The sequence below is a fragment of the Terrapene carolina genome, unplaced genomic scaffold (assembly GCF_002925995.2).
Source record: "Terrapene carolina triunguis isolate 2854851 unplaced genomic scaffold, T_m_triunguis-2.0 Scaffold62, whole genome shotgun sequence".
NCBI lineage: Eukaryota > Metazoa > Chordata > Testudines > Emydidae > Terrapene > Terrapene triunguis.
In genome coordinates, this window is record NW_020664413.1 from 16162452 (window position 1) to 16183688 (window position 21237).

General features: G+C 40.1%; 1 protein-coding gene across 1 annotated transcript in view; it reads left to right on the plus strand.

Moving 5' to 3' along the window:
- MGAT5 (alpha-1,6-mannosylglycoprotein 6-beta-N-acetylglucosaminyltransferase) overlaps positions 1-21237 on the plus strand; it is a 240800-nt gene that overhangs the window by 188814 nt on the left and 30749 nt on the right. Inside the window, exon 14 of the mRNA XM_026647424.2 lies at positions 19803-19952. Within this exon, the coding sequence (XP_026503209.1) occupies positions 19803-19952 (150 nt within the window). The remainder of the gene's footprint in view (positions 1-19802; positions 19953-21237) is intronic.

Here is a 21237-nt window from a genome sequence, read left to right on the forward strand (position 1 = left end):
ATATAGGTTCCACTCTATATGCATCCGAAGAAGTGGGCTGTAGCCCACGAAAGCTTATGCTCTAATAAATTTGTTAGTCTCTAAGGTGCCACAAGTACTCCTGTTCTTTTTGCGGATACAGACTAACACGGCTGCTACTCTGAAACCTCTACAGACAGGTTTGACTTCCGGGAGTGGGGAGGGAAGCATATTTGGGTGATGAAATCCATTCGGACCAACAAGGTTCCTGGGTTGAGCTTATATCTGTGCGGTTGGCTTAATTTGTGGTTGCTTTACCTGTTTAGTGGCCTTGTCGTTTGTTGTTATGAGTAGAGTTGAACTGAAGTAATCTATTTATGCTATTTTCTTTATATTTTGTATCAGAACAGATCACTTAACCAAAATTATATAAATCCCACCAAGTGCATATGTGTGTCCAGCTTCTGATCAGCAACTGTAATGGTTAAAGCAGTGGTTCTTAATCTATTTACCATTGTGAGCTGCATGTACAGCTCTCTGTTACGTGAGCCGCATCCATTCTCTCTCTCTCTCTCTCTCTCTCTCTCTCTCTCTCTCTCTCTCTATATATATATATATATATATATATATATATATTATATATATATATATATATATATATAATATATATATATATATATATATATTACCTGTATGGCCCTGAGGATGTCACATGGGCTGTAGCTGTGTGCTGCTTGGGCCACAGGTGGCCCATGGGTTGAGAACCACTGGGTTTACAGCATCACACAGGAAGTTGGAAGACCTAGGTTTTAGGATTGGCTGTGCCATTAACTTGGTTTATGACCATAAGCAAATCACTTAACTTCTGTGTCTATTTCCTTATCTATTAAGTGGGGCTGTAGTATTTCAGTTGCCATATAGGAACTTATATTCATACCTGTAAAGCACTTGGATCTGTAAAGGTTTGTATATTGTTACCTTTTACTGCTTGGTACTCCTGTTTGGTTCTACAGTGCCAAGAGCACAGCTGGACTCTGTTGCTGCTTGTGTATTATGAACATAATTCTTTGCCTAATTCCAATCAGTTTATACCTATTGAAGGGAATGCAACCTCAGATTGCACTGCTATCAGTGGGGACATAATTTTGCCTGAAGAACCTTGATTACTGAGGATGATACAGAAGAAAGAGAGATCCATTTTGACTTCCAAGCTGAGTTTGCAGGATTGGCAGTTAGAAGCAACTTCGGTTTACTTGTAAACTAAACAGATTTGAACTGAAATAAGTGAGACAATAAATATTGGACAGCACACTGCCATTTCAGAGTGACTTCAGAACAGAACTACAAATTAAAGTAGAATCCTGGTACATGGCGTTGTGGAGCTGGTATAATTCCCATACCCCCAGGTGACACAGGGCCAAAATGGGTTAATCAACTTGAAGGCTAATTGACCCTGATTCAATCTTTGGAGACATATTAGTAGTTAATGATTGTGTTCTTTGTGTGTTTACATATATATTGTTAGAGGGTAACAATGTAACCAAACAGTTCCTGTCTATCACTGTATTCTATTAATTCAGAGATCAAAAGAAGATATTAACATTTAAATGAACTGTAAATATACTGATATCACTGCCTTGATTTCTCTTTGAAGTATATAGTATATCACCAGCAAATGGTGGGAGATAGGCAATTACCTTATGTTAATCCATGTAGCTAATTACCGGTAATGCTTAGGAAATAGAAGGTTACTTCAAAAGCCTATTGTTCACCCAAGCACTGGTGCTGTCAAGTGGCTGCAAAAATCTCTATTAAAAACTCTTGGGACCTGATCCTTTCATCTCAGATCTGCTTAAGCTTTATTCAGGGGGAAGTTTGAGTTGTAAGACTGAGATCTCCAGTCCCATCTGGACTGCCCTGATATTGAATATTTGGACATTGGACTATAAGCTGATGAACTGATTCTGAAAAGGACTCTTTGCAATTCTAAAGCTTACCATCTTTACTATTAAGCTGACCTGAGGACTCTGTTCATGTCTGTATGTATAATGACAGGTTTCAGAGTAGCAGCCGTGTTAGTCTGTATCTGCAAAAAGAACAGGAGTACTTGTGGCACCTTAGAGACTAACAGATTTATTAGAGCATAAGCTTTCGTGGGTTACAACCCACTTCTTCGGATGCATATAGAGTGCATCCGAAGAAGTGGGTTGTAACCCACGAAAGCTTATGCTCTAATAAATTTGTTAGTGTCTAAGGTGCCACAAGTACTCCTGTTCTTTTTGTATGTATAATGATCTTTTAGCCAATACTTTTCTTTTTTAATAAATTTTAGTTCATAAGAATTGGCTGTAAGCGTGTCTTTGGGTAAGATCTGAAGTATTCATTAACTTGGTGGGTAATGTGTCCAATCCTTTGGATTGGTAGAACTTTTTATATGATGAACAAGATTTTCAATAATCTTCATCATATTTGATTTGCCTGTCTGGGAGGGAGCCCAAGGCTGGGTTGCTTTAAGGGAACTGTGTTTTCGGCTTCTGGGTAACCAGTACGGTATTATAGAGTCTGTTTTGTTGCGAGCTTGATAGATCTAAGTATCAGAATAACCACCAGCTTTGCAGATTGCCTGCCCCATTCTTTGCCCTAATTGAGCAATCTCAGTGTGGCCCCCCCGGGACCCCAGTCACACCCCATCATTGCTACAGCCATGTGAGCCAGGTGGCATTTACAAACAGAGAAACAGAGGTCTGGATATGTTAAGTAACTTGCTGAAGGCCACAAGATCTGGGTTCTGTTGCAGGCTCTCATTCATATTCCCCTTTAACCTCTAGACCGTACTTCAGACCCTTTTATTTCCCAGTGCAGTAATGGTACAGTTTTTCTAAATCTCTAAAGGCGATCCCTATACATCAGTTGTGGAGTGCAATGGTTAGCAAGATGGACACACATGTTCTTATCTTGTGTTGCAGTCAACTGTACGAAAGGCTGCTGAGAGAGCCTAAAATTTGGTGTGGAAAAATGAGGGAAACATAGCCGGGGTGACCTTCAAGTGACTTTCTGTCTGGAGTTCAGGGCAGTATAAATGACTGAAGAGAGAACGCTGTCTGCTTGATCAGAACAGGAGGACTGTGTAGAATGTGAGTGAAACCCATAGCACTTCTCCCTCATCTAAATGAAACAGAATTGGCTTTAATCATAGAATACTACAGCTAAAAAGAAATACTTTGAGGCTTGCAGGTGCCTTCCCAACTCTCATATGGGTATCAGGCTATTTGTCTCGTGCCGCTCACAACCTCATCTCTAATCCAAGAAGAAAAAATATGCAATGCATTTTAAATAATCTTTTATACGTTTTGTAGTTTCCAGAGTGCGGGGTTGGGAGCAGAATTTTTTGTGGTCTGTTTTGGAAAATATCTGAACATGGAATATGCAGTTATGAGTTTTAGTGGATCATGAGTTGAACATGAGTCAGCAATGTGGTGCAGCTTCAAAAAAGGCTAATATCATTCTGCAGTGTATTAACTGGAGGGTTATATGTTTAATCACAGGAGGTAATCCTCCCACTCTACTTAGCACCAGTGAGGCCTCAGCTGAAATATTGTATCTAGTTTTGAGCACCACACTTTAAGAAAGGTGTGAACAAATTAGAGAGAATCCAGAGAAAAGCAACAAAAATGATGATAGGTTTAGAAAACCTGACCTATGAGGAAAGGTTAAAAAAAACCTGGGCATGTTTATTATTGAGAAAAGAAGAGTGAGAAGGGACCTGATAATGATCTTCAGATATGTTAAGGGCTCTTATAAAGAGGACAATGATCAATTGTTCTCCATATCCACGGAAGGAAGGACAAGAAGTAATGGGCTTAATCTGCAGCAAGGAAGATTTAGGTTAGGTATTAGGAAAAACTTTCCAACTCTAAGGGGTAGCTAACCTCTGGAATAGGCTTCCAAGGGAGAATGTGAAATCACCATCATTGGAGGTTTTTAAGAACAGGTTCGGCAAACATTTGTCAGGGATGGTCTAGTTTTACTTGGTCCTGCCTCATCACAGGAGGCTGGATTTGACTTTGTGGGGCTCCTTCCATCCCTACATTTCTATGAATCTTTGAGGAAATCACTCCAGGAAAATTACAATGTAATATATTCAACCACAACTTGCATAAAAATACTTTTATAATTACAGCCAATTATGAACACCCAGTGCCTTTTGACAGATGGGTATTCTTCTTAAATGGTTATTGTCCATGTAATATTTTTTTTGGAAGATTTGGGGTTATTACATATTTAGTTTCCTTTTTAGTATAGTTCAAAAAACGGAGCTAGTAATATTCTCACTGAACACTATCCCTACCTTAAATAGCAGATAAAGGATTTTTTTCCCCCTCTATGAATTCTCTTTGGGTACTGGTTGGAATTAGTCAGAAGAATTTTTTTTAGTAAAGATCAGCCTTCCAAGCTAGCACTTCTATGATTATTAGAGATTGCTGCTGACCATGAGCTTGCCCTTCCCCTCCTTTTACATTGTTCTTACATGTATTTATAGCATACTTTCATTGTACTTACCAGTTTTGAAGCCAGTAGATGTAGGGAGAAAAATCTCCTTTTAACTCCCTACAAATGCAGACATCATCCTTGCTTATCATCCACTTTTCCCTCCAAATTTTACAGCACAGTTATTGCCTAATTTATCAATTTAAATTTATGCCAGTACTATCAGAAAGCAGCTCAAATCCTGTCTTCCTATGGCAACTGTGGCTTGTCTTGAGGGAGGCAGCCATTTTAATTGTCACAATTCTCCAGACAGGCCTACTTGCTTTCATTGAATATATATGGAGAGAAACAGACTAGCAAAAGAAGTAAACAAAAGCCATACATATGGCTGTGCATCTGTAAATCATCTTGCAGACATCAAATTTTAAATGAATAGTTGGAGATGTTTTATTAAAAATTAAATTTTATTAAGCTAGTCTTCCTTAAAAAATATTATTTTTTTTAATTTAGCATTAGCATGGCTCAGCTATCAAATGTTCTGCTTATTTCTCCCTTTTCTTTACACAGAACTGCGTACCAGTACAGTGAATTAATGCAGTCCTGTAATATTGAGTAAGACTACCAGCTAACAGGATTTATCTTGCACAAACACCACATCCCAACTATCTCTTCCTCTGCACTCACTTCCTCCACCCCACTCTTTCGCTGTGCCATAGGACTCTCTGTGCTCCTACTGACTCACTCAACTTTAAATGAACTCTCTTATCTTTCAGTTCTGCCCTCTTTCTTTTTAAGAGCTTTACTTCTCCTCTCTGACCAGTTCTTATGCTGTCAGCCCCCTTTAGCTTCTCTTCACCTTCAATTCTCTTAATCCTTCTTTCTAGCACCTGCTCTTTTATCTGTCTACCCTTGTGTCCAGGCCAAGATCCCACTGGCATTCAACCCATCTCTTCTCTTGCTCCATTTCTACCCTCTTCTCATCTCTGCTGCTATGACTCTGAAGTCTACTCTTTAACTTTTTGCCCCTAAGCTTTCAATTTTTATCCCCCCGCATTGCTGTTTGCCTCCTGTCATCCTTTTGTTCCATCTATTTGTCTCCCTCCCCTTTACATGAGCCGTTTCTGCTCTGATTTCCCTCTCTTCTCCTATTTTAACCAAGTCCTGCTGCTGAACGATCTTCAATTTAATGTCCTACCTCCCTTCTTCCCCTTGTCTCTCAAATCCTAGAGCATGCTCTAATTGCCTTGACTTCCCCTCCTCCAGCTCTCTTCTTGATCCCATCGAATCTGGCTTACACTCACTCACTCCTGCCTTTACAAACAGTCCTTACCTAAGGTCACTACTGACCTTCTCTTAGCTAAATTAAAAAGACACTTCTGTTCTCATTCTTTGACAGGGCTGATCCGTCTCCTCCTCCGTTTTCTCTTGAAACTTGATTTCCCTGACGTTATGCACCCTTGGTTCTCCTACTTTTACTTCTGAGGGCATTCTGCACCACCAAATTAAAAATTCTGTGCCAAAAAGTTAAAAAACATCTGCAAATTTTGTTTGTCAAATAAATGTAGAGGCTCGAGCATGGCATTGGGGAGCACAGGAAACTGGCTGCACAGAGGTGGGAGATCACTATGCAGCTCCGTTCTCTTCCCACCCCCCCACCCCCCACTTCCCACTGGGACACAGACTCAGCGATGAGGCTGCACAAAACCCTGACACAGCTCAAGGACTGAGCCTGCCCCAGAAACATGCCAGGGACCTGCCCCTCAGTGCCAGGTGCACCAGGTGTGGGCAGGCAGGCTCAGCAAGGCAGGATCCCAGTGAGGGGGGATCCAAGTGTGGCTTGAGAGGGTTCTATGTGAGGCAATCTGGTGGCTTGGTGGGGGATCCGGGTGTGGAGGGGATCTAGAATAGGGGCTTGTTGGAGGGTTCTGGGTGCAATGGTAATGGGATTCTGCAGGGGGATCCAGGTGCAGCTGGTTGGGGCTCAGTAGGGTGGGGATCCGAGTGCGTGTGGCTTGTTGGGGTAGTCCAGGTGCAGGGGGAGTGGGGCTTGTCAGGGCGGAGGGTTCTGGGAGCAGGGGGATAAGGCTTGGTGGGAGGGTGTGGATATAATCGGGTCTGGATGAATGGAGGTTGGGCGGATGCGGGAGCAGCTCCCCGTACAGGGATCCCTCTCCATGCAGCTGAGGAGTGATAGGAGCAGGAAGTGCGGGGGGCTGGGAGGGAGTTTGCAGAGCTTCCTACCGCCAGGGGAGAAATCTGGGGGTTGGTATGACATGGCCCTGGATGCTGTGCAAGGAAAGAGGAAGTTCTGGCCTCTCCAGCTCAGCCGGGACTAGCAGCTGAGCCTGGTACAGGGTAGGAGCCTCTAGCCGGGTCTTCCCCAGTCCTGCCCCCTGCCCCACAGTGATTTACCTCTCTGCTGGCTGCCCTGGGCACCCGAAACATCCTGCTGTGGAGGGTCGCATGACCCTCTTGTGGCTTCCCGTTGCGCACCATCAGAAAGTCATTTTTCTGCGGAAAAGCAAAGAAATCTGCAGGGGACATAAATTCTGCGCATGCGCAGTGGCGCAGACTTCCCCCAGGCGTATACTTTGCTGACCCACTCTCTCAGCATCTCTTTTAAATGGCTTCTCATTTTCCCTTCTCTCATCTCTTGATTACCGTAGGTGCTCTGTCATCTGACCTTAACTCTTGTATCTTGATACTTTCCGTGTCATTTGATTTCCTCATATGACTTTAGCTAGCACTTCTACACCAGTGATTCCCAAGTCTGTTTCTTATTTATATTATAAGATCATTGTGGATGTGAATTTGTGTGTATGATATTATTAACTTACAGGACCTTATACATTTTTTAATCTGACTGTGCACTCGGGCTACTATACTAACACATGGAAACAGATTAAAACGTGACTACCAAATTCAGTCCACGTGACAGAAATCTAAAATAGACTGGGGGAGCTGGTTGCCCTACGTCCTCATCCACTATGTTATTCCCATGTGTGAACCATTTTTTTTTTGCTGAACTTGTACGTTAAGTGATAATGGTTATCCAGGTGTATGCTTCAGCATAGCTACTAGTTTCTCCACATTACATAGCAATGGATGCTGGGACACCTTTATAAATAGTCCACTCATCTCCAGTAATAATTCCAAACCCTGTCAGTATCTTAGAAGAATTTTACTACTCCTACATTGTAGTAAATTACCTTGCTGTAGTTTTACTAAAGTGTTTTGGACTAGTATTTTTTCTTTATGGCAGGGTTGGGAATACAACTATAGTTAACCTTCTTTTAACTTGCATAGAAATTTTTTAAAAAAACACCTTTTCATGATAAAATCAACAAGGAATGGTTATGAAGAAGGCAATGTTTGAAGGGCGCACAGATTGAAGATAACCTACATGATGACTCATTTAAAAAAAGTATTTTTTGTGAAATGTGCCAGACCAGTAGCTCTGGAGACGGAAATCTCTGTTTCCTAGAATAGAAAATGCACAGGCATTGGCACGTTTCCCTGGATTGCCCTTCTAATGTCCCTTAATTCTTTTAGCTCAGACTCTTGCCCATTCAGTCATTGGCACCTCAACTGAGATTGCAAACAGTTGTGGCATTGTGATGGGGACACCTGCTTACCTGGAACTGTATTGAGGTTACTAGCTCATTTAACACAGACTTCTGAATCTCCTTATCATCATCATAGTAATGACTTCAGTCACTTACAGCTTGGGTTGAATTTGAACTGACAATATAAAGATGAAAAACTCTTCATCCCATTATCAATACCCTGACCAACCCCAAGACCCTGTCCCCTCTGGGGACACATGTGGTGTTTATTAATTTCATAAAGTAAACACTGTTATAAATTTAAATTAATGGAGATATCCCATCTCCTAGAACTGGAAGGGACCTTGAAAGGTCATCGAGTCCAGCCCCCTGCCTTCACTAGCAGGACCAAGTACTGATTTTTGCCCTAGATCCCTAAGTGGCCCCCTCAAGGATTGAACTCACAACCCTGGGTTTAGCAGGCCAATGCTCAAACCACTGAGCTATCCCTTTATAGATCAAAACAGTACGGCAGAAACCCATTTATCCGATCTAATTGGGACTGGGGCTAGATCGGATAACCAAAATCCACATAAACCAGAAAGTGGGAACGTGTAATGCTGTAGCGCCATCTAGTGGCCCCAGGAGAGATCACCCTTTTCTGGGCCTGTGTATGCTAGTTATCCAGTTAAAACGGAGAGCCGGATTATGGAGGGTCGGATAAACGGGGTTCTGCTGTACGTCTCTCCCTCACAAATCACTGTGGAGAAACTAGAGTTTTCATGCACCAAAGTGCATCATTTGTGCTCTTGTTTTGTATTCCTAGCTTCTCTTCTGTTTTGAAAATTAAAGTGGTTCTTTCTTAAAACAGCATATTCTCTGGTTAGAACAACTTTAGAGTGTGGCATAATCTTGCTGTAGGATTATAATTAACATAAGGCAGATATCGGGCTTCCAGCTACCTTTGATCCAGCATAGGACAAATAAACATCCAGGTTTTAGGACTTCTGAAAGATGAAAGGGGTACATTCAGGGCATGTGCCAAGACCTACAACAGCGGTTCTTGTTTTTTTAAATTGCACTGATAAAAGTTTATAAAAACTTTCACATGTTCTCATGTTTAATAAGGGAAACTAAACCTGGGACCACAAACTATTCTCCATATGTTTTACAATCTGAACTACAAGGGCCACCAGGCAAACAAGGGCTCTGATTAATTGTTCTCTAACGTAATTGGCCTGTAATTGTGCACATATGTTGTTTAGTGGTTCAGTGGTGAATGAGACTAATATTGTGTGAAGGTGACCTGAATAATTTAAAATCATGAAAATTTGTCTTAATCTAGGCTGCCAAATTGAAATTAAAGCAAGTTTCAGTTGATGCCTTTACCAGCTTCAAGCAGAGTAAAAGGAGACTTCAGTTTTCTTTGTGTCATGCTTCCATTTATTATTACAGAAGCATGTATACTTCTGAAATTTTAATTTACCCAGTTTAAGACTTCAACCCTTCAGGCTATATCTTCCTGTTGACAGTGCCTTAGGGAAAGATGGTTGTCATTCCAGTCCTTTGATGTGAAAGGCTTTATCATGAGGCTTTTAAAAGTAGGTGGAAATAGTTGGCATAAAGTAATAACAGTTCTGTGTGCAATGATCAACAAAAGTGTCTTTCTCAAATGGCAAGTTTATTGTAGCTGTCAAATACAATGACTAAAAGCTAGTAGAACTTCCCATTTTGGGTATGAGGAGAAATCATTTGCTGCTTTTTGATGCGACATTTAATGCTGTAAGCCTAGTTTGCACTATGAGCAGCAGAAAAGGAGGGACTGAGCCACTCTGATCAAAACCTGTGCCGAGAACTGAACAAGTCAATTTTGTATTCACAGCCAGCACTCTGGAATCTGCTTTTACTTCACTTTATTTTGGAGAGAACCGAAACACAAGACAAAAAACCTGGTGGCATTCAGTTAAATTATTTTGGATGAAATATGTTTGTAGATAACAAGATGCTGTAAGGAACCACCAAGAAGTGAATGAAAGCACATTGAAAATAAAAGTGATAATGAATTGACTTTCAAATTGCAGATCCTGAGTTATTTATCAATCTGTACTTTCTAATGCACTTGCAGCAGATTAGTTAATTATACGTTAAGATTGGTGCACTAATTTTCATAAAGTTTCCTTTATGCAGTGTGTTTGAATTTGCAAAGATCTGTGGTTATTTGTGACACTGATGTAAAAAATAAAAAAGCGATTGTAGATTTTTATTTATTTTTTTAATTATATGACACTTTCCAGGACACTTGTCCCAAGGAGCATGCAGTTTAACCCAGACAAATAAAATGAAAAGGACAAAGTTAAAATGCACAGAGACATGGACACATCTGTGAGATCTGTATTTTGTCTATATAGATGTATATGTATGTATTTTTTGGTGCTTTATAGTAAAATGAGAAAACAGGGTCTGACCCAAGCAGATCACAAGCTAAATAACGGTTTACAGTATAAAGTAGCTTAAGAAGGTTTGTGGGGTTTGGTTTGGTTTGTGGTTTTCTGGGCAGGAGGAGAAAGGAGTATGTTTTATGGAAGGAACAAATTGAGGGTGTATCTGTACAGAAAACAGAAGGGAGTCTTTGTCATTTGTTCCAGTTACTCAAAAGTTTTACTTGACTTTAGGGAAGGGGTTTGGTTTGGTTTGCTATAAGTTTTTTTGGACAATAGTTTGGTTTTTTTAAAAGCTTGCTTAATTTTTGTTTGTTTCACATCTCTTCTCATGAGTAACTCTTCAAACTATAGCGCCTATTACGCATCAACCCTTTCCAATGTGGACTATAGGGGCTCACTTTGCAAACAGAAACACTGTGTGTAGGCTCCACCATACAGTCCTTCACAATGATACAGGTAGGCCAGCTAATATTTCTAATAACTCCTTTGAGTTTAAGTATCCATTACTTTTTTAAAACTAGATTATCTGAGGAATGAATCCTATTTTGGATGCTACATTATTTATGTATAGGCTTAGGTCCTGATTCAGGAAACCACTCAAGCATGTATTTAAGTGCTGTCTTGAATGCAGATACTTTCCTGAATTTGGGGATCTTAGTTATTGGTGGATACTTACTCAGTTTGGACCTCTAGAGATGTTTAGAACATAACAGATTTGGAGGAAGGAGGTTTCCCTTCCCTTTATGCCTCAGGAACTCCCATGTTTTATTTTCCTTCAGGAGCAAGGGATCTACAAGTAAATATACATGGGCATCCCTGGGTTCCTTCTTGATTACAGATGAGCCCTAGCAATGAAGTTCTTTGCTGGGCTATTTCAAAGTTTATAGAGGCGTTTCAGGCTTGCGGTTCTGGCCTAGGCTTATCTCTACAGTTGACCAAATATCTGAGAAGGCAAAGGCTGGATTAAATTAACCTCTGTTTGTTTACCAAGTTGGTACTGGAAGTCAAGAAGGGATTTGCATGTGTTGTTTACCATACAAAGTACTGTACATAGCTGAAGGGAATTATATTTGCTCCCTGGACAGTGACCATTTTAGAGAGAGAAGGGTTGGCCTGGGCACTTTCAGGAAGACTGTAGCCTGTAATGATTGTCCCCAGCCTCTCTGCCATTGGACAATATTCTAGGGAGTGGAGACCATGGTATCTGATTCTGGGAAATCTGTGTTCCCATAGTTACAAACAATAATTGAAGATACAGGGTAACACTTGGAATAATAACAAAAAAATAAGGTTCAGTGTTGCACCTAAAATCAGGCCTATTTCTGAAGATGATGATACTGTCATCGCCCATTTTCTCACATAGGCACAGTTTTGTTGCATATGTAGATTAGTGTGTTAAGAAAGCGTAGCAGGTAATGTGGAATGTGAGGATTAGTCTTGCTTTGACCAAATTCTTGCTAAGAATTGCCCCTTTCATCAAGTGAAATACATTATTTTGAGAGAGAGAATGGGGCTTCCCCAAAATATATGCCAGAACTGAGAAGTCCATGATTACCATAGGAAGAGACAGATTTTTGTCAAATAATGGTACCTCTGAGATTTTTTGCAGTAGCCTTGTACCTTACTGGTTAGAAAGCTGGAAAAATAACTAGTGCTAGTTGCTTCTGGTACTAGCACTCTTGCAAATAAATGGAAATTCATCCTTAGTTCACGTGATGGGAATTGTTTTTGGATACAAGATTCACTATTCCTTGCTGTCTCAGAGTAGCACAAACAAGAACAGACAATCAAATTAATTATTCTATCTTGCTCTCATAAATACTTTTCCAGCAAGATAAATGTTTAGCATTATGATTTACAGCATTTTCTGCACCATGTTTTTGCAAATATTAACAGGATTTCCTTGATGAGTAATCTGGCTGCTCTTGTTTGATGGAAACCGTTAGCAATGACTCTGCATGGCCTTCACTAGAAGACCTGCTCTGAATAATCTCTGTGGTAAAGCTGAAGAGAGTTACAACTCATTTTATGAGAAAGTGATGCCAGCTGTGCTGTCAAGCACCAGTGGAAGAGGACATGTGTTTGTTTGAATTATTTTTCTTGCCTAAAAGCTTTGGAGTATTCGAACTGGTTCCACTGGGATTACTCCAGACTGGTTCAAGAGTCTGATCAGAAATCTAAACTGAACAAGTAACCTATTTGTTCTTCCCAGATTAGTCCTATTCTGGTGTCTAGGTTTCGAGGATACCTATCTGCACGTTCTGATGTGCACTTCTCTCCAGTGAAATTCTAAACTTTGCCATATATGTTGTACATATGAATTATTGCTACACCTTCCTGTGCACTTCTCAAATATTTTAGGCCAGAAAATATTTTGATTTGGGGGTTGTGTGCTGTGAAATGGTTGTCATTGGAGGCTCATAATGAAGGAAAATATAATACATCTCAGTTGATCTCTCTCGCCACCTGTTGCTATATGCTATAGTCTGACGTGGAATAAGAGGAACTAGCAGAATAACTGTTTGCAGGTATGACAAATTTACCTTTATCTCTATGCACTGAGAAATATATGTTGGCAACATGCTTTTTACTTCTGCGGTTCATTCCAGAAGGCTAAATGATGAAAACTGAAGAACAATGACTAAAGATCCTCAAAGTTTTCATCATTAGTAGCATTCTTGCTTACCAGGAGCCTAATCATTGTTATTGCTTGCCCCGCTCCAGCACTCCAGCCAGGGAGCAGGGTCGGGGGCCGCTCCCCGTGGCTCCCAGAAACAGCAGCATGGCCCCCCTCAGGCGCTCCAGTCAGGGGCCGTGCCACGCAGCTCCCGGAAGCAGTGGTATAGCCCCCACTCCGGTTCCTATGCATAGGGACAGCCAGGGACCTCCGCTCTGCACACTGCCCCAAGCTCCGCCCCTGCAGCACCCATTAGCCGGTAACCACAGCCAATGGGAGCTGCAGGGGCAGTGCCTGCAGACGGGGCAGCGTGCAGAGCCGCCTGGCCGCGCCTCCGAGTAGGAGCTGGAGAAGGGACATGCCGCTGCTTCCGGGAGCCACTTGAGGTAAGTGCTACCTGGAGCCTGGACCCCTGAGCCTCTCCCCACACCCCAACCCCGTGCCCCAGGCCTGATCCCGCTCCTGCCCTCCGAATCCCTCGATTCCAGCCCAGGGCACCCTCCTGGACCCCAAGCCCCTCATCCCCAGCCCCACCCCCGAGCCCACACCCCCAGCCGGAGCCTGCACCCCTTCCCACACCCCAACCGGAGCCCTCACCCCACCCCCTGCACCCACTCCCCAGCCCAGAGCCCTCTCCCACACTCTGAACTCCTCATTTCTGGCCCCACCCCGGAGCCCACACCCCCAATCAGAGCCTGCACCCCAACCCCAATTTTGTGAGCATTCATGGCCTATTCCCAGATGTGGCCCTCGGGCCAAAAACTTTGTACACCCCGCATTAGAGAATGTATTATTTTCAGAAACAACATTTTCCTTTTCTACGTTTAAATAAAGGTTTCAAAACCATTTAAAAAGCAAATTCAGTAGGTTTTAGGTATTTATCACATTCATTTTACTGTCACATTATGGGGGGAACTGCTCATTTGTTAAAATATAAAAAATGCACTAACTCTACATTATAACAAAATACTTTCATATTTTTGTTCCAGTAAATTAAGCATCAAAATGAGGTGCATTTCATTCTGGTTGTTTTCTTTGATTTAGGACATTAGTATTGCATGGTTTATTGAAGAAAGGAATTAAATTACTTAACCTTAAAGTATTCATATGTTTTGCTTGCAAAACGTCAGAATTGAAGTGCATTTTCTTAGCAGCATGCAGAAGCTTATATTGTCTCTTTGTTAGAAAAAATATTTCACTGCTATAATATCAAACGTTGGAGGGAGGGAGAAATCCACTTAATGTAACTATAAAAGTCATCTTAAAAACATCAACTTGTGTATGATTATGTATTTTCCTACCTAAATCTTAGATCTTGTACTGAATTCTCTGTATAATCAATACATTTGGTTAAATTTCTCAAATTTAAGAAGAATCATTTTCTAACATTTTCCTACTGTTCAGAAAAATAAAAGTTGTACAGTATGTTGTGGGCGTTTATTTTCCTGACCATATTTCAAAATAATTATATGAAGAAACAGACGTTAGATCTAGGAAGATTTAATTGACACAGGCAAAAAAGAATACTTCCTCCAGGGCAGAATGGAGTTAATTACCAACTCAGTTGGCAGAATATGAATGGAATAATTAAACAAATTAGAGAGACTAGGTGGGTAAGGTAAAAGCTTAAATTAAAAAAATTACCTCACCCACCTTGTCTGTTTCATATCCTGGGACTGATACAGCTACAACTACACTGCATAAACAAATTGGACACATTCGGTGATTTTGAAGCCTGTTAATAAATATAGACATTCTGGCAGCATCAAGGAATGGTTTATATTTTATACAGTATCTTTCCTATTGCTTCTTTTGCCCTTTAGAAGAATTTTTATTTTTATTCCATCTCCTACCTTTTTTATTCTGTTTTGTGGGGAAATTGCTTTTGTAGAATTGCTTCTGTAGAAGACAACTCAAAGTGAAAAAGTGTACATCTGTTGCGCAATAGGAGGAATTGGAGAATTGGCTTGAGATGACATATATATACCCCATTGTATTTTCATAATGTAAAAGTTCACTAAAGAGAGAGATTTCAATGGGAATTAGGCACTTTTGAAATTCCCACTACCTAAATACCTTTGATAATCTGGCCCCTGTCCTCAGTTCTTCTATTGCTATATCTCTGAAATGGGATAATGCATATGGTTCTTTAGGAGGAGCTGTGAAGACTGGATAACTTTTGTGTGTGTTTTTATTTTAAGAAGAAATGTGCTGTGTAAGAGCTAGGTAACTATTTATTTCTCTGAAATCAGTAAAATTTTGAGGAAATCCATCTATTTTTCTTTCTAGCTGTTTTTTCTTTGCCACTTACAATATATTCATATTATCATGGTTTTATTTATAGTGTACACTATATGACTTTTGCTGATAAGATTCAAGGTGGCTTATTATTGTTTCTACAGTAGGCAGATATGTTGTCATTAATACCTATGCTTTATAGTCTTATCTATTTTCACCTTTAAAACACTGAACCATAACTCCTGGTCTTTGTTTAGGCAGGCACAGTGGATTAAGATATGCCACTATCAGTAAACCTCAACTGCATTAAGAAAACAGGAATGGGTTTTACAATTTGTAGTTCTGCAACTTGAAAAGAAAAAGCTACATCAAAGGGATCTCTGTAATCCACCCCAAAAAAAAACAAAAAAAAACATTGTGAGCATTTTGACTAGTAAAGTTATTTTCTAAATGGTAATATTCTCTTATTTCCAGGAAGCTTTTTTCATTTACCATGCGGGATATATCTGATCCTAAGTCCTATCTCATTTTTTAATTGTGTATATTCTACTTTATAAACACTAGGAATTTGGGGTTCTTATGTACTTGGTTTAATTTTGAAGTCTGCATTTTTCAGATAGTATAGTAATGTGTTCATGTTAACTAATGATGGCAGCAGGGACTGGAAATCCAAGCTCTTGGTTTCTATTGCCTGCTTTTCCAATGATTTACTGCATGACCTTGGGCAAGTCACTTAACATCTCTCTGCTCAGTTTGCTCCTAATAGAAGGATAATACTTCAAGTGCCTTCCTCAGAGGAGCATGATGAGATTTAACCGTTTGCAAAGCACTTACTCTTGGAAGGCACTATTTTAAAAAATAAAGATCCTTTACAAATGAAAAACATACTGTGAGAATAATATGTAAGTCACAGTGGTACAGCAGGGCGCTTCATGTTATATTTTGTTGCTAGTCTAACCTAGTTGGCTTATCCCTGTGGTATTTTAAAGTACATAATTCACCTGAAGCTATTATTTCCAGGCACTAAATATATTATTTGAGTTGCTAATAATACTACATATATAGCCTTAAGCTATAATTATAAATATCTAAAGAAATAAATGATACCATGACATTTTATTATAGACAACTCTGTGTTTTCTTTATCTCATTGTTGGGAATAGTATCTCGCATGTATTGAAGGTTTGGTTTGTTCTTTTATGGGTCATTTATATGTAGCGTGTAGGGTTTTTTTTCCTGTATGACCTAACTTCCAATGGGAGATAGGGCCCTGGAGCTTAGTTCTACAGGTATTTAGGGTGATATTGGATAGCAAATTAGACATGAGTTTTCATTCAATGCGGCAGGAAAAAGCCAAAATAATTTGGGGCTACGCGCTCAGAGATGTTGCATTATATCATTGCCTCAAAAGGGAACGTAGCCCATTTTGGAGGCCATTGGAATAGGACTTGAGATAAGACAAAGCGTCTACTGAAAGCTCTTCCATTCACCTGGTGTTGTGACACTGAGAAAGTCACTTCAATTCTGTGCCTCTGTTTCTCTTCCAACCTTTTGTCTGTCTTGTCTCTTTAGATTGAAAGCTGTTCCATTAGGGACTGTTTCCTACTGTGTGTTCATTGCCCATCACAATGGAACCCCAGCCTCAATTAGGGTGCTCTTGTAACACAAATAATAGAATACAGGTGTGGCATAATTGCTCCTAGCATGTCATGTTCAGTACTGGGCACCTCCTTACCAGAAATGTATTGAGAAATTGAAGTTCAGAAAAGAACAACAAATGGATTCACCTGTGGGAAAAATGTAAAAGTCATTAAATATGTACTGCTTAATTCAAAGATAGCTAAAGAGGGACATACATTTACAATTATTTGAAGGGTGTGAACATCGAGAGGAATTATTTAGGACAGAACAGAGAATGAGAGGGCAGTTCATAGGCATAATTTCATGACAGCTGAGCATGGGTTTGGGAATTGGGAAGGGACTGAGTGTTCTAATCCTGACTTGGCCACTGACGTCCTGTGTGGGCTCCATTAAGTCGCTTTGCCTCTATTTCCTCAATTTCCTCAACATCTGTGGAAGGCCAGGAGTGTTGAAGTCTATACAGTGTTTCATAATGGTCTTCCAAGGGAAGTGGTGAAAGCCTCATAGCTTGAGACAAAATGCTAGTAAATATACAAGAATCAGGGATGGAGATGAACTAATAGTGTAGGTCTCTTCCACCTCTAATTTCTGGGATCTTCTGAATTTCATGACTGTATTCGCAATGGGCTGATGCATTAATCCACACCGGCTGATGAGCACTTGAATCGTGACCGAGGCCTTGAGTAGGGGAAGGTACCCTTTTTGAAGTTAGACAAGACAGTGACCTTGCATTGCTTTGGTTTGAACCTGGGTACCCATTAAAGATTTCAGACTGCAGAGCAAGGCTGAATCAATAAAAGGGAGGAGGCACCTCAGGACAAAGCCTTTGACGATAGGCATGGAGACAGAACACCCTTTTAGCCCTGGAAGAGGCCCTTCCTGGTCACAGCTGAAGTGATGTGAATCAGGCACCTTTAACAGTCAATGGAAAAAATAATTTTTAAAAAGTCCCAAAACACATTAAGTTAATACCGAACTGTGACCTTGTGGATAGAGCACTAGCCTGGGACTCAGAAGACCTGAATTCTATTCCCAGCTCTCCTATGAGCTTGCTGGGTGACCTTGGGCAAGTCATTTCACTTCTCTGTGCCTCATTTTCCCCATCTGTAAAATGGGGATAGAGATACTGACCTCCCTTGTGAAATGCTTTGAGATCTAATAATGAAAAACACTATATAAGAGCTAAGCATTATTATTTGTTTACTATTCTTATTCTTACTATTATTAGTCTTGAAAATTGACTTTTCAGAACTCTGTTTATGCATAACTTTATATGAGTTTTCTCAGCCAATATTAAGAATGTAAATTCTGTTTTGCTGTTTCATTTACTGTAATATGGTGTGTGAAACCTTTCTCTCAAGTGAGTTTATTCATTATACTCTCTGCCTTTCCCTGTCCCTAATCCTAATGAAATATTTTTGAGTTGTTGGGATTGTAGGAAGTAGTACTTAACTGTACTTAATTATTATTATTGTCTAGATAGCCTTTGAATTAACTATCTTGTGGCTTATACAGTATTTTCTGTGGCTTTAAGGTTTTGTAGAGACTAATCAGCAGCTGCCAGAGTTGGATAGCTCCTTCATCCCTGCCTTTTTCCGTCCGTCAGACTACGAAAGCCTTTTTCATAAATTGATTTGTACAAGGACAATCTGGATCTTGGATTTAGTTATCAGACAAGAAAGTTCGGTTCTCTCAATATTTTTGTTGACATAAATAATAATTAGCCAGTGCATTCTTCCTAAAATGTAGTGTGGGGCACAACTGGCTGATCAGAGAAATTTAGCAATGGGGGAGGCTGTGAAAGAGCAAGTTGTCCACTTCCCTGCAAGTGTTACCAAACCACAGAGGAAGCTAAAGCTAGAAACCATCTTTTATTTTCAAGCCTCAGATTGGCTACACTGAATACTTAATGTACGTCCTTTTTTGGTAAGCAGTAAATTATAAAATTTCACTTGTCTAGGCTTTGTGTCTTATTGTCCCAGGCTTCCAAGTAATAGGATTTTCCTAGTCTACTTCCCCTTTGAGGGAACTTCAATATCACCGTTGGCTAACTTTCTCATACATAGCTGTCAAATAATGGGTTGCCTATGACAAATCAAGTAGGGTAGAAAATACAAGCCTAGAAATGGTCCTGTCACCAAAGAGTCAAGACGTTTGTTTCTTGGTGTTAGGACTAGACTGTGTGGAGGCTTATGTCCAAATCTTGAGAGAAAGCAGGGGCATGGCGTTAGTGAGATAAGATTAACAACTCCTTTCTTCACAGTGAGGATGAGCCAAGGCCAATTATATTGAGTTCATGACAGAAATACCTCAACAACTCTTCTAACCAGTTTGCAGGAAGCTATTATTTTTAGGCCAAACTGTGCAACTGTTGTTTGCATGACTGTGCAAAAGTGGTGACCACTTGCATAAGTAGTCCAATGAAAGTGGAGTAAGTGTGGGTTAAAAATTGAGTTTATTATGTGTAGAAATGTTTTCAGTTCAACTTCTGTCTTGTAAACGTGTATTGAGGGCCTGGTTGTGCCCCCTTGAAATTAATAGCAATTTTCCCATTGAGTTCTGTGGAACAGGAGCAGGGCTGTCGGTATTGCAAACTAGCACAAAACTTTTATAAATTAAGACTTTAAAATGCTAATCATATAATACACTATCAAGTCTTATGTCAAAGATGTGGTTATGAAAGATGAGAACCACTGACCTCCTTTCATTTAGGGCTTTGGGACGTTGTTTAGGTAGATAACCAGTTCTGATTGGGACAGCATCACTTCTTTGTTTGTTTGTAAAGACTAAAACGAATTTTGTTTCATTTTATAGGATAAGAAGGCTTATTTGGACATCATTCATACCTACATGGAAGTCCATGGAACCGTCCACGGGACAAGTACTGTCCATATGCCCAGCTACGTGAAAAACCATGGCATCCTTAGTGGGCGAGATTTGCAGTTTCTGCTGAGAGAAACAAAAGTAAGTTTATTGCCAAGAGGGAAAAAACACTAAAACCACTAAAGAATTACTGTACTTGAAGAACTCAAATGCCATCTTGCCATTAGCTGACACCTGCATTAAGGGGCTTTAGAAACACAAAGCCAAATAAAAGGGAATTTAACCTGGCCTTTGGGTATGTACAAGCACCTAAGAATGCCCTAACAACTGTGCATGTGCTTGACAAACTGGCAGCCACTTACAGAAAACTTAGCTCATGCCATCCGGCCTAGGAGAGACTTCTTAAAACCAGTTTCAAAATATCATTAAACTCATTTTTCCTTTTTTGTAACTGATAAGCAGAGCAAAGAGATTATCATCTGTGAGAATTTAGTTCATTTTTAAATCCACAATTTAAAAGCTAGGTGCAATCTGACAACTGCACTGCAGTACACTGCCCTACCAATGACTTTAACCTGGAGTCACATCCCTCTATAGTGATAAAAAGCATTTAATTCTCCATTCAGTTACTTCCGCAGCTCCACGTGAGCGCAGAGAGAGACTTTTAAAGCGTTTTTTTGCCTATGGTCCCATGGTCTGTATTTGAACTAAAGTTAAGATAAGAGCAGTGTACACATTTAAATAAACTTTTTCCCCCAGAGGTTAGAACACTTTTTTCCAATTTGCCATTCAATTCCCTTACCCTTGGACAGGTTTATGCAGGATAAAATAAACAATTTTTTAGGAGGATAATTTGAAGCATAGAAACTTGTTAGTGGATCAGGCTCAAATAAAATGTGTAATTTTCAGTCAGTGGGTTTGTGAAGGAAATGTTTTGTGATTTTAAATTTGCAAAATGGAATGTATAAGAATGGCTGTACTGGGTCAGACCAAAGGTCCATCTAGCCCAGGATCCTATCTACCGACAGTGGCCAATGCCAGGTTCCCCAGAGGGAGTGAACCTAACAGGTAATGATCAAGTGATCTCTCTCCTGCCATCCATCTCCACCCTCTGACAAACAGAGTCTAGGGACACCATTCCTTACCCATCCTCGCTAATAGCCATTAATGGACTTAACTTACATGAATTTATCCAGTTCTCTTTTAAACGCTGTTATAGTCCTAGCCTTCACAACCTCCTCAGGTAAAGAGTTCCACAAGTTGATTGTGCGCTGTGTGAAGAAGAACTTCCTTTTATTTGTTTTAAACCTACTGCCTATTAATTTCATTTGGTTGACCCCTAGTTCTTGTATTATGGGAATAAGTAAATAACTTTTCCTTATCTAGTTTCTCCACATCACTCATGATTTTATATACCTCTATCATA